General features: G+C 42.1%; 1 protein-coding gene across 1 annotated transcript in view; it reads left to right on the plus strand.

Annotated features, from left to right (window-relative positions):
- The window catches only part of PRKN (parkin RBR E3 ubiquitin protein ligase), a 1,416,888-nt gene that overhangs the window by 908,249 nt on the left and 483,063 nt on the right, over window positions 1-25,576 (plus strand). Inside the window, exon 7 of the mRNA XM_029058315.2 lies at window positions 2,089-2,225. Coding sequence (XP_028914148.1) covers window positions 2,089-2,225 — 137 coding nt within the window. The remainder of the gene's footprint in view (window positions 1-2,088; window positions 2,226-25,576) is intronic.

Consider the following 25,576-nt stretch of genomic DNA (forward strand, 5'->3'; position numbering starts at 1 on the left):
TGTTGGTATTTGTTAAGTGCTTACTATGTGCCGAGCACTGTTCTAAGCGCTGGGGTAGACATAGGGGAATCAGGTTGTCCCACGTGGGGCTCACAGTCTTAATCCCCATTTTACAGATGAGGGAACTGAGGCACAGAGAAGTTAAGTGACTTGCCCAGAGTCACACAGCCGACAAGTGGCAGAGCTGGGATTCAAACTCATGAGCCCTGACTCCAAAGCCCGTGCTCTTTCCACTGAGCCACGCTGCTTCTCCTCCTGTAGCCGAGACAGGTAGAGGACTGGAAACTTTCCAGGTGCAATCCCAAGGGGGAAACTTAATAATAACACTAACAATAATAATAATAATAATGGTATTTGTTAAGAAATTACTAATGCACTGTACTAAGCACTGGTGGATAAAAGCAAATTGGATTGGATGCAGTCCTATTCCTAAATGGGGCTTATATTCTCAATCCTCATTTTACCGATGAAGTACCTGAGGCCCAGAGAAGTGAAGTAACTTGCCCAAGGTCACATAGCAGACAAGTGGCAGAGCCAGGATTAGAATCCATGATCTTCTGACTCCCAGACCTGTTCTCTATCCACTATGAGCCCTGTGTCGGGCAGGGACTGTGTATGGCCTGATCCACTTGTGTGTTCCCCATCACTTAATGCTTGACACATAGTAAGCATTCAACAAATACCATTAAAAAAACCTCAAACTTCAAACTTCTTTCGGTTTTATTTGAACACTACCTATGTCTTCTTCCCTCCCCCCATTAACAGAGAAATACTTTTCTTACGTGTTCTTAGAAGGGGCACAGAATCTTAGTTTCTTATTTCTCCTATCCCTAATCTTTTTTTCAGGTCTGTCTCCTCTATTCACTAAACTCCTTGAGGGCAGAGATTGCATCTACGAACTTTATTACTCTGTGCTCTCTCAAGTACAGTGCTCAGCACACAGTAAAGCGCTCAAGAACTAACATCGATTGATCACCAGTCTTTATTGAGTCCCTTCTGGGTGCAGTCACTCATCCATTGGTATTTATTGAATACTTACTACATGCAGGGCACTGTACTAAATGCTTGTGAGTACAATTCACTCGAGCTGGCTGACACTGTCTAAAGGGTGAAAACTTGAAGGCTTGCATTCTGTAGAACACTTTTTCTGCACTGTCATTATAAAAAGTTAGGAAGAGAGCTATACCTGGAAAAAAACGTGGGAATGGGATCAGGAGATTCAGGTTTTAGTCCCACATCTACCATGGGCCTTCTGGGTGACCTTAGTTTCCTCATCTGTAAAGCAGGGATGGAAGATAGAAGACTTGCTCTCCTTACATCTTAGATCAAGTCCCATGAAGAACAGGGACTGCTGTATCTGATCTGATGATCTCAAATCTACCTGCCTCAGGGCTTGGCACATAGTGATTAATATTGTTAAGGTCGGACCCTAAAATCACTACTATGTTAAAGTAGTACATAGAAGCAGCTTGGCCTAGTGGAAAGTGCATGGACCCGGGAGTCAGGGGACCTGTCTTCTGAGTGACCATGGGAAAGTCACTTAACTTCTGTGCCTTAGTTACCACATTTATAAAATGGAGATTAAGACTGTGAGCCTTATGTGGGACATGGACAGTGTCCAGCCTGATAAGCTTGTCTCTTTCCCAGCACTTAGTAAAGTCCCTAGCACATGGTAAGCACTTAACAAATACCTTTTTTTTAAAAAAAAAAAGTATGTATAGTTCACTGTTTTTCACAAGGGTAGCAAACATGTTGATATGCTAAAGGGAAGATTGGGAAATGACATAGTTGTTTTTAAAAATTGCCTTGGCTTAGGAACCCAGTTCCATCAATCAGTGGTATTTATTGAGCACTTAGTGTGGGTAGAATCTTGTACTTAGCACTCAGGAGAATACAGCATAACAGAGTTGGTAAACACATTTCCTGCCCACATTGAGCATATATTCTAGAGGATGAGCTTACAGTTCGAACAGTACTTTGTCCTCTCGGACCTCTTTGACAGAGCTGTGGTGTGAAAGAAAAGGTTTTATTTTTCATCATCCAAGACCTATTTAAAACATTGTTTTCATTTGTTAACTCCTTTGCCAGGAGTCCCGTGCTGGTTTTCCAGTGTACATACCGTCATGTCATTTGCCTGGACTGTTTCCACCTGTACTGCGTGACAAGACTGAATGATCGCCAGTTTCTCCATGACCCTGTGCTCGGCTATTCCCTTCCCTGTGTGGGTAAGTCCACTGACCAATTTGAATTATTCTCCCAGAAACTCGAGGCAAAGAAGCACTGATTTAGAATCAAAGCTGTGTGGTCACATGCTCACTGGGAGCAAGGCTGAGGAAGACAAAATTGTTATTCACAAGTGCTCAGTTAGATAAAAAGCGTGGTTGTGACTGAAGGAAAATTACTCGCCTGACTCTTCTTACATAATCATTCTGAAGCATTAACTTCTAAAGAACGCTCATTTGGCAAGGAATTGCTTACATTCTCAGATCGGCATTTGATCATCCTGGGTGGTTAGTCGACATCAGCATGTCTTCATCTGATTCAATTTGTCCATTACCTCTTTATGATTAATGTTTAAGTGCAAATAAGAAAATTAACAAAGAGCTGTCTCTTGGAAATTATTTCTTCTTGTCACTGAAGGGAGAAAAATCCAGTTTGCCTAAGAACTTCTTATGGTAAGTTTGGGCTGTTAATAAGAAGTGCCACTTGTTTTCAGAGGCTAAGGCATTCTCTAGAAACCTTTCTTCAACATCTCAAAAAGGTCTTGAAGTATATTTAAGGGCCATAAATATATTGAAATGTATTTAAGGGACAGAAAGTCATTGAATTAGTCTTTGACTCTGCTCACTTAGGGACTGAGTTTATATAGGGTATGACCACTAAATGCTATCATAGGACCCATCTTGATTCAGAGCGTTTGCCAATAGTATCTGGCTGTTTTGAATGACACTGATTACTTGGAAAAAAAATTCTCCTTGTTTTTGCCTAATGGTAAGATAGGTTGATTTACTCTCAATAGGATTGTTCTTGTATTAATGAGGCTGTATGCCTAGAAACTACCATGAGCTGGTGACCTCCAACTAGCTTTGAAATAATTAATAATGTGCTTGGGGGAGAAGCTTTGCATAATTCATGAAAAAGATTAGAACTATTTCATTTTCAATGTAGGATAAGGAAACTGGGCGAATCCTGAAATATGTAATCCAGTGGCACAGGGGCGGGGTTCAATATTTCACATGTGAAAGTGTCACTTTGCAGGGACTGTCTGTTATATTGTACTCTCCCAGGCACTTAGCACAGTGCTCTGAACAGTTAGGATTCAGTAAATATTATTGACCGACCTAGATGCAAGAAGTACTGTTAACTTTTCTAGTTGATTCAGAACTCCTGCAAGCCTCTCTGCTAGATTCTCTTTCCTGGTATGTGCCTGTTGATGCAAGACCAAGCGACCTTTCTGTACTCTGCAGTGAGCCAGACCCTTACAATTTCTACATTTCTGTGTTTCCCTCACTTGCATTGGCTTCTAGTCACCAATTGTGGGTTTTGTGGCCTGACTAAATCAGGCATGCAGTAACTTATAAGCCTTCTGGTTAAAACAAAACCAGGTCTGCTACATATTTCCACCAGGATCTGAAACCCCTCACTCTAATTATGAATAATGATAATGATGATGGTATTTAAGTGAATACTATGTTCCAGGGACTGTACTAAGCACTGGGGTGTATTCAAGCAAATTGGGTTGTACAAAGCCCCTGACTGTGCTCTCAGTCTTAATCCCCATTTTACAGATGATGTAAGTAAAGTACAGAGAAGTGAAGTGACTTACCCAAGACCACACAGTAGACATGTGGGGAAACTGAGGCCTGAAATCAACCAGTTGATCAATTGGTGTTATTTATTAAGCAATTACTGTGTACAGAGCAATCAATGTGCACAGCACTGTACTAAGCTCTTGGGAGAATACAACGTACTAAACGCTTGGGAGAGTACAGTACAATAAAGTTGGAAAACAAGATCCCTGCCCTCGGAGAATTTGCAGTCTAGATATCTTCCCAGGGCAGTATAAAGAATGGCTGGTGAAATGGGACCTGTAAATGACAAGATTCTGTTATGTGTATCAAGGTGCTAAATTGAAACCCCTATGAACAGTAGCAAGATATTTTGACCTGCTTTATACTCCATGTTTGAGAGGAATGATGATTCCAGAGAAGAGTGATTGAAAGTGATTAAAGTTTGGGAAAATGGAACCTATAAGGAAAGGTTTATAGAAATCAGGATCAGTTAAACCAAACTGGTCTTTCCCACCCATCAGCCAATCCATAGCATTTAGTGAACAGGGAAAGGAGGGTACAATTACAAGGCCGGTGGTTACAAAATAATCAGGTCCCATATGGGGCTCACAGCCAAAGTATTCATTCATTCATTCAATAGTATTTATTGAGCGCTTACTATGTGCAGAGCACTGTACTAAGCACTTGGAATGAACAAGTCGGCAACAGATAGAGACAGTCCCTGCCGTTTGACGGGCTTACTGGCTAATCGGGGGAGACGGACAGACAAGAACAATGGCAGTAGAGTCAAGGGGAAGAACATCTCGCAAAAGCAATGGCAACTAAATAGAATCAAGGTGATGAACATTTCATTAACAAAATAAATAGGGTAATGAAGATATATACAGTTGAGCGGACGAGTACAGTGCTGAGGGGATGGGAAGGGAGAGGGGGAGGAGGAGAGGGAAATGGGGGGAAAAGAGGGTTAAGCTGCAGAGAGGTGAAGGGGGGGTGGTAGAGGGAGTAGAGGGAGAAGAGGAGCTCAGTCTGGGAAGGCCTCTTGGAGGAGGTGAGTTTTAAGTAGGGTTTTGAAGAGGGGAAGAGAATCAGTTTGGCGGAGGTGAGGAGGGAGGGCGTTCCAGGACCGCAGGAGGACGTGGCCCAGGGGTCGACGACAGGATAGGCGAGACCGAGGGACGGTGAGGAGGTGGGCGGCAGAGGAGTAGGAGGGGGAACATGTATTAATCCCCTCAAGACTGTAAGTTCATTGTGGGCAGGGAATGCGCCTACCAGTTCCGTTATACTGTACTCTCCCAAGCGCTTATTACAGTGTTCTGCACAGAGTAAGCATTCAGTAAATACAAACGATTGATTGACTCCCCATTTTGAAGATAGCCTCTGTAGTCATAGAATTTACAGTATAATATCTACAAATTGGGAGAGTGGTATAAAGAACAAGGGTCAACTAGAGAGTAGAGCAAATAAACCAGGCTGGGTTATCAGAATAATTTAATGTATGGGTAAGTAGATGAGTGTATATAGATATACATATGTATATAGATAGATGTATATTTGTATACATATTTATGAGAGTTGAGGATATAAATACATACATTCTATAAATATAATAAATACATATATTCTAGGAATAGTTATGGTTGTTTTAATGTATTTATGTACTTACTATTTTCTGGACACTGTACTAAGTGCTGAGGTAGATAGAGCTAATCAGGTTGGACATAGTCCATGTACCACGTGGGGCTCACAGTCTTAATCCCCATTTTACAGATAAGGTGAGACACAGAGAAGTTCAGTGGCTTGCCCAAGGTCACATAGCAGAAAGGTAGCAGAGCTGGGATTAGAACACAGGTCCTTCTGTCTCCCAGGCCTATGCTCTATCCACTAAGCCATGCAGCTTCACTTTGGGGGAATTTATTGGGCAAGACTTCCTGGAGGAGCAAGGATTTTTAGGAAGACTTGGAGGAGGAGGAAGACTTTGAGGTCTGGTAAAGTTGTTGCTCTCTATATTGTAACCTCCTTGAGGACAAGAATCACGTCTAGTTTTTCTATTATACTCTTCCAAGTGCTTAGTTTAGTACTCTGCACACAGTAAGCAGTCAATAAATACCACCGTGGTATTTACAGAGTATGGAATATCAGTACAGTCTGCTTATTGGGATATTGTACTCTCCCAAGAGCTTAGTAGAGTGCTCTGCACACAGTAAGTGTTCAATAAATATGATTGAATGAATAGTAAGAATCAAGAACCTATGAATGTGATGTAGTATGCTAAAGAATGGGCAATATATCAGGGATACGATTAGGGCAGTAGCATGTCATGTAGACTGAAGAAGAGGAGACTGGAGGCAGAGAAGCTACATTAATCGCATGTGCTTCACTAGTATGATGGCTGTTTGGGTGGAAGGGTTTTGTAGACAGAATTTCAATCAATCAATGATATTTATTGAATGCTTACTATATGCAGAGGATTGTAGTAAGCACTTGGGAGGGTAGAATACAGTGGATTTAGCAGAGGTGTTTCCTTTCCATATCAAACTAACAGTCGAGAGGGAAATCGATGGGATTTAGCGGTTGTTGGAAGGTGAGGCCTGAAAGGCAGGGAGAAATTGATAACAGGACTAGATTTTTGTGGCAGAAAGAATGGTGAGGTAATTGACAGAGATGGGGAAGGTTAAGAGGAGGTGCAGGAAGATGAAAAGGTCAGTTAAGGAAAGGTTGAGTTTGAGGTGCTGCCAAATCACCCGATTGGAGAGTCCTGGAGACAAGAGGAAGATTGAATGGCCAGAGAGATGTAGAGGGGCTAGAGAGTTAGTTTGGTCAATGAGTTAACCTAGTGGTTCCCAGCAGTCAAATCAGTGATAGACAGAATATAAATGGAAGCAGCATGGCTTCACTGATAGAGCACAGGCCTTGGAGTCAGAAGAACCTGGGTTCTAATCCCAGCTCTGTCATTTGCCTGCTGTGTGTCCTTGGGCAAGTCATTTAACTTCTCCATGCCTCAGTTACCTAATCCGTAAAATGGGGGAGACCAAGTGCCCCAAGTGGAGCGGAGACTGTATCCAACCTGATTAGCTTGTAACTACCCCAGTGCTTAGAACAGTGCTTGACGCACAGTAAGCGCATAACAAATACCATCATTATCATCTTCTTGCCTCTTGAAAATTGGTAATTACAGTGGCATCTTTGAAGTCCTATAGGATTTTTCTCCCCCTCTGGACTGTAAACTCATTTTGGGGAGGAAACGTGTATATCAACTCTCTTAAATTATAATCTCCCAAGCACTTGGTTCAGGCTCTGCACCCAGTGCTCAAAAAATACTATTGATTTTTCACTGTTGCAGATGTTGAGGGAAAACCTGAGGACATCTACGTACTGTCTTCTTCTGGTTTATAAGGTTCTCTAAGGTGACCATTACCTCTTGGGATTTAGTAAGAATCTAACAGCCCTTGTGTTATTCATTAAGTAGTTCTATAATTGTATTATTTGATTTTTTCTGCTTAATTTTGAAAGTACCGATAGGGAACATTGTATTCCAGACGGCCTAAAGAATATGAATAAACTGTCTCGGGCAGTAATGTTGAAGAAAGATTCGTTTGGGAATGCGTATGGCGTAGTGGAAAGATCACAGGCCTGAGAATCAGAGGGCCTGGGTTCTACTCCCAGCTCTGCCACTTGCCTGCTCTGTGGCTTTGTGCAAGTCACTTACCTTCTCTGTGCAACAATTTCTTCAACTGCAAAATGGGGATTCAATTCCTGTCATGACTTTGAGCCCCAAATAAGATAGGGACTGTGGATGACCTAATTAATGTGGATCTACTCCAAAACTTAAACAGTTCTTGACACATAGTCATCACCTAACAAATGCTAGGGTTTTTTTTTAAAGTGGTACTTGTTTTAGTGCTTACTGTGTGCCGGGTGCTGAAACAGTTAGTATGGTGATTCATTTATCAAGTTGAATGGTGGTAAAAAAGTAACATGTACTCTCAGAAAATATTGGCCTTTATATTAGATACATAGAAACTGCCCTAGTGCATTGACTACTTATATCAAGAACCGTTCTGATTTGAGAGCTTTAATAAGATCTTGTATCAATAAATTATCATAGATGGGTGATTAGTAATGTTATTTATATGTAATATTTCTGTACTTTAAATGCTGATGTCTGTTTCCCAGGGATTAATTATTTTCATAATTTTGTCTAAGTAGTAATATAGAAAATGTCAAAAAGAAGATTAGATTTTCACTTTCCCGACATGGAAATTTAATTAAAACTAAGTTTGCAGAGAAGGGGGAGGTCCTAAATTGTCCTGTTACTGTGGCAGCTGCTCTGTATGCTGGCAACAGCAGCAGCAGCAGCATCACTTACTGTGTGCAGAGGACTGTATTGGACGCTAGGGAGAGTACAATTCAACAGAGTTGTTAGATGCATTCCCTGCCCATAATGAGCTCACAGTCTAGAGGACTTGTCTTGTGCCAAAGCAAGGCTCAGTGACTCAGGCAGTATTAATGCAAGTGCATTTTTTTAGCCCTTCTCTCCTAGCAAGGGTCTCTTCCAGCGGGACTAACACTGCTTTTTGACGGCTCTTTGCTGAAGAAAAGAGTACAGGTTAAAAGGAGCCACGAGCCAAGGCAGAGAGTCTGTCTATTCTATGGTATTCTCCCAGTGCTTAATACAGTACTCTGCACATGGTAAACACTCAATAAATATGATTGTCTGACTGACCAGGGGCCTCCATTCCCACCTCCCACCAGCCCCGCGGGACAGAAAATAGTTGCCGTCTGGTGCTGCCTCCACAGAGCCTTAACAAGACCAGGCAGCTCACTCTGTAATGCTCACTGTGACCACGGTCGTAACCATTCATTCAATCGTATTTCCTGAGTGCTCACTGTGTGCAGAGCACTGTTCATTTGAGAGAGTACAATATAAGACAAATTCCCAGTCCACAACCAGCTTAAGGTTAGAGAACAAGCTTACAGTCTATAGGACGAGTTTACAGACCCTGAACCTCGAGAAGTTGGAAATTCTGCTCCTCCAGGTACAGGACCCTCATGATTTGGTTTTAATTTAATGTTATAATAATGGCATTTATTAAGGGCCTACTATGTGTCAAGCACTGTCCTAAGATCAGTGGTAGATACAAGTTAATCAGGTTGGACACAGCCCCAGTCCCACATGAGGCTCACAGTCTATGTAGGAGGTAGAACAGGTATTGAATCTCCATTTTTTCAGCTATTTTATTGCCCCAGGCAGGAGGGAAGATCCAGTTCCACCTCTCAGGAGCCCTTGTAGCCTCTGCAGCCGTTCATGCCAAAGCAGTAAAAGGGAAGGAGGTCTGAGGGAAGAGGCAGAAAGGTTCTGTCTGTCCCAGGATGGAGGGGTAAATTTTCCCATGCTTGCTCTTCTGAGCTTTGTCAGGGGTCTGACTCCACACAGGTTCATCTCACTGCCTTCACTTTCCTCGGGGGGCAAGCCAGAGAGAAGTGAGGGGGAAAGGGTTATCGGCCACGGTGGGCTGGCTGCCTGCCACGGAGCCACCTGCTGGAATTGGGAAAGTGGGGGAGGGATGTGGGGGGTGATCCGGTTAGACAAGGAGCTGGAAAGGAGGATGTTTGGGGAGGGGACTGTAGAGGAGCAGCCTGGCTCAGTGGAAAGAGCCTAGGCTTGGGAGTCAGAGGTCATAGGTTCGAATTCCAACTCTGTCACTTGTCAGCTGTATGACTGTGGGCAAGTCACTTCACTTCTCTGGGCCTCAATAACCTCATCTGTAAAATGGGGATTAACTGTGAGCCTCATGTGGGACAACCTGATTACCTGTATCTACCCCAGCGCTTAGAACAGTGCTCTGCACATAGTAAGTGCTTAACAAATACCAACATTATTATTATCCAGCCTTGTCTGCTGTTGAGGTCTGGAGGAGGGTGGGGCTGCTTCACCCTCTTTGGGATAGAATTAGGGAATGTGTCCTTTTTTTATTGTATTGTATTTTCCTAAGCACTTAGTACACCTCTCTGCATCCAGTAAGCACTCAGTAAATATGATTGAATGAATGAATTTCCCCAGAAATTCAGGCACTGCCTGCTGTAAAAGTGGGAGGTTTGAAAGTGCTCAAAGTCTTAATGAGCATTGCCTGATTGCTGCTTCTTTCTTAATGGGAGCAATCAAGGGGGGGGTATTGTACAGGACCTAGACACCAGCCAACAGGGGGCAAGGCTGGCTTTGACTGGGCTGGGATTTCCTGGGGGAGTAAGTCTTTCCTTCTCCATCCTCTCTTTCTCTTCTCCCCTCTTCTTGCCCCAGCACCTTATCAGTAAAAGTACAGTTGTGTGTGTGTGTTGGTGTCTTGAGCCTATGTCAAGAACCACTTTTCCCAGAACATGTGTGCGCGCACACACATACACATTCACCCAAAAATAAGCAGACCTGAGGAGCTGGAAGATCAATTCAAGTTTGGGGAAGGAAAGGAGATGAAGGATGAGGAGGAAAGGGTTTAAATGTATCTCCTACATCACCCCCCACAGACGCACGCACACACACATGCGCATAAACACACACATATTTGTCTCACACACATTCCCTCACTCAAGGCAATCAGTGAGAGTGAGACAGAGCCCAACTGGAGCCAGTACTCCTCAATACCAGTTCCTATAATGCCCTAGGCTAAAGGTCCTTGCTTACCCATTCATGCATTTCCTTCCCCTTGCTCTATCCCTGCCATCCTCCTCGTTTCTGCCCTTCCTCATCCTTCTTGCTCACCCAACCCTTGTCTCGGTACCACCACCATGCCCACCCCCTCCATGCCCACCAGCCTCCCTGACCCTTAAGCCAGATGCAACAAATTGTGTGGGGCAATCTAGTGATGTCATTCCTAGCACGGTGCAAATGATGTCAAATATTTCATGGGCGCCTCATAATCTAGTAGCTTCAGGTCCACAGGAGGGTTAGTCCAATTCTGGCCAATGGGGAAACTTGCAGTAATCTTGGAGTACAAAGCAGAATTTGGTAGGGGGTGTTGGAAAAGGGCAGAAAATAACTGAGAAATTGGCCCTAAATAGGCCAGGTTGAAAAATTTCCAGGAGCTAATGGAGAAACTAAGCCTAGATACTTAAAGACCCTGGAGAATTGGGAGGCTGAGCCAAAATTCCAATCTCAAAATATCTGGGAGCCCAAGGTTTCCAATTCTATGATTTCCAAATCATTTTTTGTAGTTGCTAGAACTGGATCTGTTGCTGTTGATTGTTTCTGCAAGGTCTATGAAGCTGAATTGAAGCTTTGTTGTGGTTTCCTTCAGTGATAAATGAGGTTGTGTAGCAAGTGTGGTCCGGTTCAACTTATTCTGTGCAATGTATAGGGACTTCTAGTTGAAGATGTGTTTTTATCTTACATCGATGAGTGTCTTAACATCAGTCCATTGTTGGTATTTATCAACCATTTCCTGTGTGCAGAGCACTGTACTAAGCAGTTAGAAGAGGTGAATGCAGAGTTAGTAAACACAATCCCTACTCACCAGGGGCTCACAGCGTATAGAGGGAGGTAATGCTTACTTAACCCAAGGAATGTTGAATGATAATCAGCAGTTGATGATTAACTTCTCTGTGCCTCAGTTTCCTCATCGGTAAAATGAGGATTAAGACAGAGTCCTATGAGAGACAGCATGGTGTAGTGGATAGAGCACAAGCCTGGGTGTCAGAAAGACTTGGGTTCTGATCCTGGCTCCACCACTTGTCCGCTCTGAGATCTTGGGGAAGTCACTTAACTTCTCTGTGTCTCAGTTACCTCATCTGTAAAATGGGGATTAAGAATATGAGTCCCATGTGGGAGAGGGATTGAATCCACCCTGATTAGTTTCTATCTAGCCCAGTGCATAGTACAGCACCTGGAACATAGTAAGCAAATAATAAATACCATAACAACATCTATCCCAGCACTTAGTACAGTGCCTGGCACATAGTAAGTGCTTAACAAATGCCAGTGGAAAAGAAAAATCTCCCCAAACCTTTTAAAAAATATATATTCAGTACTCTGCACACAATAGCCACTAAGTGGTTGGGTGGGTGCTATCGAAATAGGATCCCTTTTCTCAAGGATTATAAAGTCTAGCAGGGAAGAAAAGACACAAATATGAATTAAAGGGGGAAGTAACAATCTGTGATATTTATTAAGTACTTACTATGTGTTGAAAGCTGTATAAAGTTGTTGGGAGAGTACAACTGAGCAGAGTTAGCAGAGACATTCGCTGCCCACAGTGAGCAATGGAATGTAAAAATGAGGGCATAATGGGTAAAGGGAGGTGTGAATACTTAAGTGTTTTTTTTTAGGTAGAAGTGCTGAAATGGCAGTCAAGGAAATAGAGCTCCTTAGATCAACTCCCAGTACTGTGCTGAATATAGAAATAAAATTAGGCAGTATTAAAAATGCAGATTTTCTACAGAGTGGCTAAATGTCTACATAAGCCATTTCCAAAAAGTTTCTCCTTAAAATTTCTAGAACTCTCATTTTCAGCCTCTCTATGAATCAGTGGTTTTTATTGAGTGCTTACTGTGTGCAAAGCACTTGGGAGAGTACAGTACAACAGAGTTGGTAGAAAATACTACAGCCTTGTTAGCACTTGTAGCAGTTAATTCCCCTAAACCCTCATATGACTCCCTGTTCTCCTCTAGCAGTGATGGAAACAGAGGATGTTGCTTCATGAAAAATAAAATCTGGCTGTGCTAGCTGCCCTGTGTAACTGACAAGCCGAGCTTCCTCCGACTTTGAAATTGTGCTCTTCTATACTGTATGCACAGTATAAATCTAACAACAGAAACTTTCAACTCTTTGATGCTTTAGGTCATGTCTTAGCTGGTTGTGAACCTCATTAACAGCAATATCTTCAAGCCTTCCTTTTTTTTTTCTGAGCTGTAACAAGAAAATTGGCACCTGGAGCTTTTCCTGGGAAGTTAGTTGTGTCACTGAAGTACTCCCTGCTTGTACTGATTAGCATTAAGAAGCAGTCCACTTCACTGTACAGCTATTGCAAGCTTCCGTTTAGATTTTAGGTTGGGTAGCTGGGAGGTGCCTAGAATAGCAAAGTCGTGCATCCTGTAGACCTTTGATAAATGTTAGTTTATGGGGGAAGAATTTATCCTTTCACGCTAATCTAATCTCTTCTTCAGTCCACATATTGGGTCTGTCACCAAATCCTCCCTTTCTTCTTCATTCAAAATGCTACCAACCTGATCCAAGCACATATCCTACCAAGCCTTGACTGCTCTGTCGGGCAGTCTCTGCCTCTTGTTTTTACCCACACCAGTCCATACTTCACTGGGTTGCCCAAATCCTTTTATTCGTTATTTTTAAAGTTAAATCCACTTTTCCTGCTCCTCAAAAACACCCAATGTTTGACCATCCGTTTACACATCACAAACTCCTTACCAGCAGCTTTAAGGCATTCAATTAGCTCTTCCCCTCCTACCGTATCTCAACAACCTACTCCAACCCAGCCCACACACTATACCTTGATCGCATGGATCTCACTGTATTTGTCCACATCTTCTATCTGGCCTGGAACTTCATTCAATAGTATTTATTGAGCGCTTACTATGTGCAGAGCACTGTACTAAGCGCTTGGGATGAACAAGTCGGCAACAGATAGAGACAGTCCCTGCCGTTTGACGGGCTTACAGTCTAATCGGGGGAGACGGACAGACAAGAACAATGGCACTAAACAGCGTCAAGGGGAAGAACATCTCGTAAAAACAATGGCAACTAAATAGAATCAAGGCGATGTACAATTCATTAACAAAATAAATAGGGTAACGAAAATATATACAGTTGAGCGGACGGGTACAGTGCTGTGGGGATGGGAAGGGAGAGGTGGAGGAGCAGAGGGAAAAGGGGAAAATGAGGCTTTAGCTGCGGAGAGGTAAAGGGGGGATGGCAGAGGGAGTAGAGGGGGAAGAGGAGCTCAGTCTGGGAAGGCCTCTTGGAGGAGGTGATTTTTAAGTAAGGAGGTGATTTTTAAGTAAGGGAACTCCTTCCCACTTCATCAGACCATCACTCTTCCCATCTCTAAAGCCTTACTAAAATCATATTTCAGTCATAGCCTTCCCTTAAACACTTTGACACAGCTCTTATGTACATATCGTAACATTCTACTCTATAATTTATTTGAACATTTGTCTCCGCCTTTAAACTATAAGCTCCTTGTGGGCAGCAATCATGTCCACCAACTCTATTGCAGTGTAAACTCCCAAGTACCTCGTACAATGCATTACAGTAATCAGTGCATTCCTTTGATCCCCTATACAGTGAGACAAGCCTTCTGGAAGCAACAGGCACAGTTATTTCTTGACTTTTCAAGGCTTTCTGTTAACTGAAGGCAGGATTCTGGAAGGTTTTTTTAAAATAGAAATACCATCCCTTCATGGAGGCGGAAAAGTTGAAGGAGGATCAGCTAGATAAAGTTTGCTTGAGAGGAGTGAAAATAGAGAATTGGGGCATAGAGGGAGAAGATGAATAAAATAGGTGAGGTGAGTCCAGATGGAGATCCTCGAAGGCAATTGTAAGAACTTTAGAGTTTCAGGAGATTGTGTGAAGGGCGGGAATTGTGTCTCCAAACTCTACTCTCTCATGTGCTTAGTTCAGAGCTCGGTATAATATTAGCTCACCGCTTATGGTCTATTTGCTAGTGTTCCATGTTCTGGAGGTCCTTAGCGAGACTTGATCAGGATCAAGCAGCATGGCCTAGTGGATAGAGCATGGCCCTGGGTGTCAAAAGGTCATAGGTTCTAATCCCTGCTCTACCACTTGTCTGCTATGTGACCTTGGGCAGGTTACTTCTCTGTGCCTCAGTTACCTCATCTGTAAAATGGGGATTAAGGCTATATCCATCCAGGTTTGCTTGCGGTCCCTCTCCCCCCCAACCCCTCCCGGCCCAGCACTTAGTATAGAGCCTAGAACAAAGTAAGCACTGAACAAATACCACAGTTATTATTATTAAGTCAATGGCAGAAATCCCAATAACAGCACTTGGGAGCAGGGAGCTGGGGTCAGAGGATCGTTGTGAGTTGGGAGGGTCGAGGTGGGAAGAAGGGGCTTGAGAGCACAAGTTTCGTCCACATTCTGAGCCAGTAAAGATCAACAGTGTCAGATGGAAGAGCAAGAAATGGAAGTAAAGGAACCAGCCAAGTTCAACTGAAGTCTGACCAGTTTATTGGAGTCCACAAAGACATTGACCTATTGAAATTTTCCCAGAATTTTTTTTTCCTTACTAGTTTCCAGAAGTGAAGGTTAGAGAAAGGAGGGCACTGTTCTTGCCTGAGGAAAGAGAGGCACGTTGATAGGCTGCCTTTACCCAGAGTAAAGGCAGTCATGTATTTCAGAGTTAGGCCTGGTTATGTGGCAGGTTTGGCTCAGTAGGGGGCTAATAAGGAAATTTGTTTCCAGTTTGAGAGTCTCCATTTGAGGAGACTGTAAGCTCCCCGAGGTGGAATTCTGGAATTCTCCCAGAATTCCAATGCGTAGTCTGGCCTTACTCTTGAGCTGGTGGGTTGGCCCAAGTTGAGTTTGAATTTGATCCCTGCTCAATTTAGGTTGACACTCCTTCTCTCCCACCCCCTCTTACCTTTCAGAACTAGAGAAAAGATGACTTTTTTCCTCGGGGAGAAAAAATGTGGCAGCTATAATGAGTTTCCTAATCATAAAGTTATACTGTTGTGTGATTTCTAACTTGGATTGAGATGAAATTCATTTCTAGCCATGGTAGTCTACAATTAATAGAAACATGAAACTTCTGTAGAAGGAGAATTGAACAAAATGAACCCTCTAATTCATTTTCTCTACCAGTTTATGGCAATGGAATTCAGTTCTAGAAAATTCTTGTAGAGAACTTTAGGTCAGACCACTAAAAAAGTGATAATGATAATAATGACGATATTTAAGCGCTTACTATGTGTCAAGCACTGTTCTAAGTGCTGGTATAATACAATTAATCAGGTTGGACACAATCCCTGTCCCACATAAGTCTCATGGTATTAACCCTCATTTTACAGATGAGGTAACTGAGGCCCAGTGAAGTGATTTGCCCAAGGTCACACAGCAGACAAGTGGAGGAGCCAGGTTGAGAACCCATTTTTTTCTGACTCCCAGGCTCATGCTCCAACCATTAGGCCATGCTGCTTCCCTACAATTGGAAACTTAATTCTACAAGCCTCTCCCACTGGTCTCAATTTGGTCATCTATTCTGTACTACATAATTCCAATGAAACTGACCACCATTTGGGGAGGAGTTGATAATTACAAATGACTCCTTAGGCCATATGTTCTGTAATTGAAATTTCTCTCAAATTGTAATGGGCTTTATTTTAAGCAGCTAAAGTTCCAGATTTGAAGCTTAATATGGAAATTGTGAGAAAAGAAATTGGCAGCCAGAGACTATAGGCTGTGCTGCAAATATTTACAAGAGATAGATCTGAAATCTGGCATATTTAAGCCCCCATCTTAGAAAATATTGTATTCCCTGCTTTTTCACACGAGTGTAAAGTCCATAAATTTAAGAAATAGAAGTAATAATTAATGATTTATACTTCTAGAGCGTGCTTATAATTCAACTCGCTATACAGTTGCAATGAAGATTTCCCTTCTCTAGTCCCTTCAATTCAGCAGAGACAGAAAAGGATTGATGTTCCTGGGATTTGATTGCCAGTCTTGGGAAGGTGTTGTTTCTTTTCTTTTCTTTTTTTTAACATTATATCATTTCATAGCAATATAAGTCTTTGATTAAAAAAAAATCGATTCCAGTGCCCAAGTACATTTGTGGGTGTCATTTGATCGTTTCACCTCCTCTGTTGAGTTAGAGATTTGATGGGAATTGCTCTGATGCTATAAAACTAAATTTAGGATCCTGTTCTGCTTCATAATGCTACTGATTAAAGGCTGAGTGACAATACTTAATTAAATGAAACAAAAGGGGTATCATAACTGTAAGATGCAAGTAGGAAGTATGGCTAGCAGTTGACATTTTGACCACAAGCCTTTTGTTAAGAAAGATGAAAGTATATTTAGTAAGTCAAAGAGTAAAAAGTCACTTGGTTGGCAAAGCTGATACATAGTTATACATAATTATACATAATTATAATTATTGTGTGATTCTGTGAGTGGTTGGGCCACAAGATACTTTCCTTTTTGGGATGTCAAAAAGTCTTTTACCCAGAGTTCTTTTTTTCAGATAGCAGAAACTTAAAAATGTGACATTAGGGTCCATTGACGGTCTAAAGTTGTCAAGGCAGAGTTGGTTTGGGGGTTGTTGTTTTTAATGGCATTTCTTAAGCAGCTGCTGTAAGCTCTGGAGTAGTTACAAGTTTGTCAGGTCAGACACAGTCTCTGTCACTATTAATTGAGGCTAATATTGGATCCAGTTTTATACACAAACATTGAGTAGTAATTCCTCTCTTCGGTTTACCTAAATTAAAACAATATGAGGACACGTGCGTGCGCATGCATACACGTTTGTGCACACACACACACATCCCCACCTGACATACCAGATACTCAACAGTGTTCTTATCATTTGATGCCCTGACAAGTATTTATGGTTTTTATGAAACACTGCGTACCAAGTGCTGGAGTATCTACAAGGTTATGAGATTGGATATAATCTCTTTCCCAAATGAGGATGATAATAAATTTAATCCCCATTTCACAGGTGAGGAAATGAGCCACCAAGAGGTTGTGAGCAGAGTTGGGAGTAAAACATGGGTTGCCTGACTCTGTCTCATGCCCTTTCCACAAGGTGATGCTGCCATAATCCAAATAACAGAATATGTAATGATTGACAGTGTAACCATGGAGTAAAATGAAATTACACCTGAATCTATATCTATAACTATACCTATATCTCTCTATCTATATATAAATACACAATCTTTGCACATCTCTCTCTCGCATACCCATGCACACGCATTCTACGTAATGAATGTACCTTGGAAAATACATATTTCCCCATCTATAATTTGTTTGAATGTCTGCCTTCCCCTCTGGACTCTAAGCTCCTTGAAGGAAAGAATTGCTTCTACCTACACTCCCAAGTGCTTAGTCCAGCCCTCTGCACACAGTATTTGCAAAATAAATACTGTTGATTGCCTGAAAAACAGTGTGACAGTGAGCCTTGTCTCAAAACAAGGGAGCTGATGCCAACAGTAAGGGTGTAAAAAATAAGATTGAATGAATCTAGAACCTCGTCGTTGGCTCTACTTTTTTTTAGTGGCATTTAAGTGCTTCCTATGTGCAGACACTGTACTTAACACTGGGGTAGATACGAGCTAATTAGGTTGGACACAGTCCATGCCCCACACGGGGCTCACAGTTGTAATCCCCTCTTTACAAATGAGGTAGCTGAAGCAAAGAGAAGTGAAATGACTTGTCTAAGCTCACACCCCAGTAAGTTGTGGAGCCGGGATAGAACCTGGGTCCTCTGACTCCCAGATCCATGTTCGATCCACTGGGCCATGCTGCTACTCTATCGCAACACTTTGGAAGAGACTATGATATGAATACATGTATGGCTCAAGCAGTTGAATGCGTCTCTCAGTCTTATCCTTGTTATTTATTGAGCTCCCACTGTGTGCAGAGCACTGTACTAAGTATTTGGGAGAATGCAGGGCACCAGAGTTGGTCATCATCACAGCCACAGATTAGAATGAAGCTTGATCTTGCGTTGTCACCAAACTCTGTTACTTTACAAGCAGTCCTGTGGTCCTTCTTGATTTGGATTCCCACTTTTCAGAAATCCATTATCATTGGTTAGTATACTGTATAGGCATTAGATAATTTGGTACCCACCTTTAGTTCTATTTTGCTGATTGTAAAATATATTTACTATGTTGAGAATTTCTCAGTTACCCACTGGTCTATTACCTTGATTGCTTTTACATTATCTAGCAACAGAGAACATGCTTCAAAGTTCTTCTAGTCATAGAAATAGTAGAAGTGTATTTATTGAACATCTACCGAATGAAATGTACTACATCCTTTGGAACACATTTCCCATCCCTCAAATAGCACTAATTACCTATTCCTCTTGGGGACAAGCAGAAGCTCTGATCATTATTGATGATGATGATGGTAATCATAATAATTTTAGTATTCGTTCAGCAGTATACTAAGCATTGGGGTAGATATAAGATCACTGGGTCCAACTTGGAGCTCACAGTCTTAATAGGAGGGAGGGAGAACAGGGATTGAATGTTCATTTTACAGATGAGGGAACTGAGGCACAGAGAAATGATTTGCCCAAGGTCACCCAGTGATTAGAACACAGCTAATGTCCTAACCTGAGAAGCATCATGGTCAGTGGATAGAGCATAGACCTGGGAGCGAGATGACTTGGGTTTTAATCTGGGCTCCACCATTTGTCTGCTATATGACCTTGGGCACATCACTTCACTTTTCTGGGCCTCAGTTACCGCATCTGTGAAATGAGGATTAAGAATGTGAGCCCTGTGTGGGACAAGGACTGTGTCCAACCCAACAGCTTGTATCTACCCCAAGGTTTAGTGAAGTGCCTGGCTAAGCACTTAACAGATATATAAAATAAAGAGCAGATATTTAATCCCCATTTTACTTATGACAAAACCGAGGTGAAGTGACTTGTCCAAGGTCACATGATCATGCTCTTTCCTCTAGGACATGTTGATAATTTGTCAGGGAAGACTTCTTCGAGAGAATGGGATTTTTTGAAGCGCTACAAAGGTAGAGAGAGTTGAGATCTGGTGAACTTGGTGGGTGGAAGTGAGTTCAAGCCTTGGGTACAAAAGGAAAAAAGGATTGGAAGCAGGCAAGATGAACAAGTTACAGTTAGGAAGTGGGTTGAGAGGAGCAAAAGTTGCAAGCAAGAGAACAGTGATGAAGAGAGGAGATAAGTCAGGTGGACAGAGCTGGTGGAGACCTTGAGCTTTAGGTGGTAAGAAACAATATTGAACAAAATGGGGAAACACGACCTTTGTTCCAACTTTTACAACATTTCTGCTATAATCGGTTGTAGAAAATGGTAAAGCAGTGGAAATAAATGACATGACTGCAAGAATCTGTAGCAAAGAACCTTTTCCTTAATATTTGGAGCCCAAAAAGAAGCACCAAAAGAGTCAAAGATATCACCATAATCACCACCTTCAAAAATGTCAATCATATTTATTAAACACTTACTGTGTGCAAAGCACTATACTAATACTTGGGAGAGTACAATATAACAGTAAATAGACACATTCCCTGACCATGGCAAGTTATCCTTGACTTCTCTCTCTCATTCAACCCAGCTCACTAAATCCTATCAATCCCACCTTCACAACACCCTTTCCTCTCCAACCAAACTGCTACCACGTCAAGATGAACACTCATCCTATCTCATCTGGATTACTCCATCAGCCTCCTTGCTAACCTCCCCTCCTCCTGTCTCTCCCCACTCCAGTCCATACTTCACTCTCCTGCCCAGATCATTTTTCTACAAAACGATTCAGGACAGGTCACCCCACTCCTCAAAAAAAAAACCAGTGGTTGTCCATCCACCTCTGCATCGAAAACGCCTCATCATTGGTTTTAAAGCACTCAGTCACCTCGCTCCCTCCTACCTCACCTCGCTACTCTCCTATTAAAACGCAACCCACACACTTGACTCCTCTAATCCTAACCTCACAGTGCCTCGGTCTCCCCTATCTTGCTGCTGGCTCCTCTCTCACACCCAGTCTATGGACCAGAATGCCCTCCCTCTTCAAATCCCACAGATATTTATTCTCCCTGCCTTCAAAGTCTTATTGAAGCCACATCTCCAAAAGGCCTTTCCTTACTAAGCTCCCACTTTCCTCTTCTCCCATTCCCTTCTGCATTGCCTTGATTTGCTCCCTTTGTTCTTCTCCCAGCCCCACAGAACTGACATACATATCTGTAATTTATTTATATTAATGTCTGTCTCCCCAGATTGTAAGCTCGTTGTGGGAAGGGAATGTTGTTTTATTGTTGTACTCTCCCAAGTGCTTAGTACAGTGCTCTACACACAGTAAGCGCTCAATCTATATGATTGAATGAAAGAATGGAGGGGGAGATAGCTTCCCCGAAATTGCTGGGTCATCTCACTGTTTCTCATTGCCGGTAAGATCGTAGCCAGAATCCTTTCAGAAATAATAATAATAATAATAATGATGGCATTTTGTTAAGCGCTTACTATGTGCCAAGCACTGTTCTAAGCGCTGGGAACCTCCTGGAAAATATTACAGTATTTCCCTGCATTTCAATGTAGCTCCTGATTGACATGATCCATGCAATGTGACAAATAGAGCAGTAGGCAGGTTGCAACATCAAGATCTCTGTTGTATTTTTAGGTCACTCAAAGTGTCTGGTGGCATCAAAAAACCTGGAGGCTACTAAGCATATTCATCTGCCTGAAGAAATTAATTCAAGCCTTAGGCTACTCAATTCCAATATGATTGATGAAGTCAGATCTGAAGATGTTCTGCACCGCCTTATCAGTACTGAAGCCAGTCTGGGCTGTTAAAATTGGTCTGATCCTCTGATCCTCTTCAACTTAGTCTATACTCTCTAGCAAATCAATCAGTCAATTATTTGTATTTATTGACCACCTACTGTGGTATTCTTGGGAAAGTACAATATAGCAGAGCTAATAGACATGTTCCATGCCCACAACGAGCTTTCAGTCTAGAGGGAATAAGACAGAGATTAAAACGATTATGAGAATTTGCTTTAGATCCATCATGTAAATCTCCCAATTCACAAGGTCAGAACACCATAGAATGTCTTTGAACTGGTCCTCCAGTAGTTATTTCAGGTTTGCTTGCATACTTTTTTCTTCACAAAAAAGGGTGGGGCTGTTACATGAGTCCTAAGAAGTAGATCCAGCAATAAAGAGCAGGAGAAAAAAAAGAAAAGGAGGAAAAGATGGAATAGGAAGAGAAAGGTAAAAGAGCTCTTGATAATGCATCTCATATAATAATAAAAAAAAATTATGGCACTTAAAGTGCACTGGAGTAGATACAAGATAATCAGGTTTGACACAGTTCCTGACCCGCAAGAGGCTTATACTCTAAGTAGGAGGATGAGGATTTAATCCCCATTTTACAGATTATCCCCATTATCCCTCTTTACTGGTGAGGAAATTGAGACACAAAGAAGTTAAATGACTTGGCCAAGGTCATACACCAGGCAAGTGGCAAAACAGCATTAAAATCCAGATCCCTTGACTTTTAGACCTGTAGAAGATGCACACATGATTCTGGATCACTTTTCAAAATCCAGTATGTTAACCACATGTTCAGGAGCTAATGCAAGTTCTAAACAATATAGAAAGGTGTAAGAAAGATGTGATGGGTGGCATCTAAACTGGAAGCTGAAAGAAATCTCTAAACCCTATCCAAGTGGTCAGGGTCAGGGTCTTGGAAACAGAAATTGTGGCTAATTATTTATTCCATTTATAGCATGTAATATATCAGTTGCCAAATTGTACTTTGCAATCGCTTAGTACAGTGCTCTGCACACAGTAAGCGCTCAATAAATATGATTGAATATGTGTGTACATGTGTATATACACATATACATATACAAACACACACCCACACACGTGTGTATATATAGATAGTTTTGTACCATATGCATATGATCTTTCATCTTAAACCCAAGCTTCTGTGTTAAATGTTATCTGTATTCCCAGCTTTTCATCTGACCCCTTTTTAATAATAATGATTATGATAAACAGAGTGGCTGAGTGGAAAGAGCCCAGGCTTGGGAGTCAGAGGTCGTGGGTTCTAATCCTGGCTCCGCCGCTTATCAGATGTGTGACTTTGGGCAAGTCACTTCACTTTTCTGTGCCTCAGTTACCTCATCTGTAAAATGGGGATCAAGACTGTGAGTCCCATATAGGACAACTTGATTGCCATGTATTCCCCCCAGTGCTTAGAACAGTGCTTTGTACATAGTAAGTGCTCAACAAATCCCATCATCATTATTATTATTATGTTATTTAAGTGCTTACTCTAAATATACATGTAAATAGTATCTATATATATATACATATGTGTGTATAGATATAAATATGTTTATACAATACAATATATGTACAATATATATATTTGTCCATTCTTAAAGGAGGCACCACTAATGACGTGTGCGTGCCTTGGAAAAGGTGAATGCAGGTTACACAATCCCTGCTTCATGTGCACCAAAAGGTTGTCATGGGTTGTCATGTTTGATGTTTGCAGTGCTCAATACTGTTTTCATTTGGGCCTTGTTTGTTGATCCATATGAAGCTTCTGCTATCTTGGACTGTCCTCAGAAATTGATCCCTGTTTTCAGCAGGATGCAGTGCTGTCTGAGGCTTTATTTCATTGTGTTCTTAAAACGTACCCTCTTCTTGCTTTCATTTTCCCAGTTCCAGCTTTCTAAAGGCAGATGTTTGGTGGCCTAGTGGAAAAGAGCTCGGGCCTGGGAGTCAAAAATCCTGGGTTCTAATCTTAGGTCTGTTCCTTGCCTGCTGTATGACCTTAGTCAAGTCATTTCACTTCTCTGTGCCTGTCAGTTATAATTACTGAGCACTTTATGTGTGCTGAGCATTATACTACGTGCTTGGGAAAACGCCATTACACCAGAGCACCATTGACTTTAAAGTAGTCAATCACCTTGCACCTCCACACACCTCACCTCACTACTCTCCTACTACAATTCACCCCAGACACTTTGTTCCTCGAATGCTAACCTTCTCAGTCTTCCTTGATCTCATCTTTCTCACCACTGAGCCCTCGCCCACATCCTTCCTCTGGCCTGGAATGCCCTCCTTCCTCTCCCCATCTTCAAAGCTTTTTTGCAGACACAAGGCATAATTCCTCCAAAGGGGCTTCCCTAACCCTAACCCATTTCCTTTTCTTCCACTCTCTTCTGGGTCACCCCTACTTGCTCCCTTTATTTATCCCCTCTCCCAGCCCCACAGCAGTTGTGTACATTTCCGTAATTTATTTATATTAATTTTCTATCTCCCCCTCTAGACTGTAAGCTCACTATGGGTAGGGAATGTGTCTGTTGCCATGCGCACAACGATCAATTAGTATGATTTAATGAATGAAAGAGAGTCCAATACAACAGTGAACACACACATTCCCTGTCCATAATGAGCTTACAACCTAGCTACAGTTTCCTCCTCTGGAAAATGGTGATTCAATGCTTGTTTTCCCTTTGATTTAGCTGGTGGTCCTCAAGTGAGACTGGTACTGTGTCCAACTGGATGATCTTTTTCTTACTCCGGGGCTTAGTACAGTGCTTGAAACTTAGTGAGTGTTACAGGTGAGACTCAAACCGCAACTTCATTCAGAGCATTGTACTATGCGCTTGGAAAGCACAGTTCAGCAACAAAGAGAAACAATCCCTACCCAACAAGGGGCTCACAGTCTAGAAGATCCATAGTGTTCCCTCCACAGCCCTCCGATGTCAGCCCTAAGGCCCATACCACTGAAGTGTGTATAGGCTTGATTGTGCAGACCTCTACTTTGGGGGCACTTAACCTTTCCCCCACCAGATGCAAAAGATTGTGGGCTGTTGAATAGAGGATGGGCTTGGGAGCTAATCCCAGCTCTGCCACTTGTCTGCTCTCTGACCTTGGACAATTCACCTCTCTATGTCTCATTTACCTCATCTGTAAAATAGGGATTAGGATTGTAAGCCTCAAGTGGGACAAGGACTGTGACCAATGTGATTGTTTCTACCCCAGTGCTCATTGCAGTGTCTGGCACATAGTAAAGACTTAACAAATGCCCCCCCTCCACAAAAAAAAGAGATTTAATACTGGTGATTGATTCCATTATTTATAGCCTAAAGGGTGGTTGGGTCACTTCACCTTTTTGTCCTTTGTCCTCTTTGCAAGACCCCTGTCATCTGGACTCAATCAATGAATGTATCAATTGTATTTGAGTGCTCACGGTGTGCAGGGCACTGTTGTAAGCACTTGTGAGAGTAAAATATAAAAGAGTTAGTAGTCATGTTCCCTGCTCATATTGAGTTTGCAGTCTAGAAGCCTCCTTTCATTTTCTTCAGGTCATCAATATCTTCTCCACAGCAGCTGCTCTTCATCCCAGTTGTCACGCCTGGCCTTTTATCTTACATCCAACTTTGTGGATTACATATTTTCTGTATTCCTGGCATTTCATCTGACCCCTTCTTAATAATAATAATAATAATAATAAAGTGCTCACTAAATTACAGGCACTGTACTAAGTGCTGGGGTAGACACAGGGTCATCAGGTTGGACACAGTCCCTGTCCCACAAAGCATTCAACAGTCTTAATCCCCATTTTACAGATGAGGTATCTGAGGTATAGTGAAGTGAAATGTTTTGCCCAGTATCACCCAGTGGACAAGTGACAGTGCAAGGATTAGAACCCAGGTCCTTCTTCCAGGCCCATGACGTATCCACTAGGCCAAGCTGCTCCTTTATAAACTGGCCTTCTGCCTTATAGGTGCCAGTTCCTGTGCAACCCCAGTATCCCCCCCCCTTCTGAACCTAATCTCTCCTATTCCACTGAGGTATTTTACTCCCAGTAACTGTAAGCACTTAACAAAATACCATAGTTATCCTGCTGTAGCTCATCTTCCTCACATGTCCAATCCAATATAGCTGTCTTTTTTTTTAAATGGCATTTGTTAAGCACTTAACATGTGCCAGGCACTGTACTAAACTCCATGGTACATCCAAGATAATCTATTTGGCCTCAATCCCTGCCCCACACAGGTTTACAGTCTTAATTCCCCATTGTACAGA

This window comes from Ornithorhynchus anatinus, chromosome 2, assembly GCF_004115215.2.
Source record: "Ornithorhynchus anatinus isolate Pmale09 chromosome 2, mOrnAna1.pri.v4, whole genome shotgun sequence".
NCBI lineage: Eukaryota > Metazoa > Chordata > Mammalia > Monotremata > Ornithorhynchidae > Ornithorhynchus > Ornithorhynchus anatinus.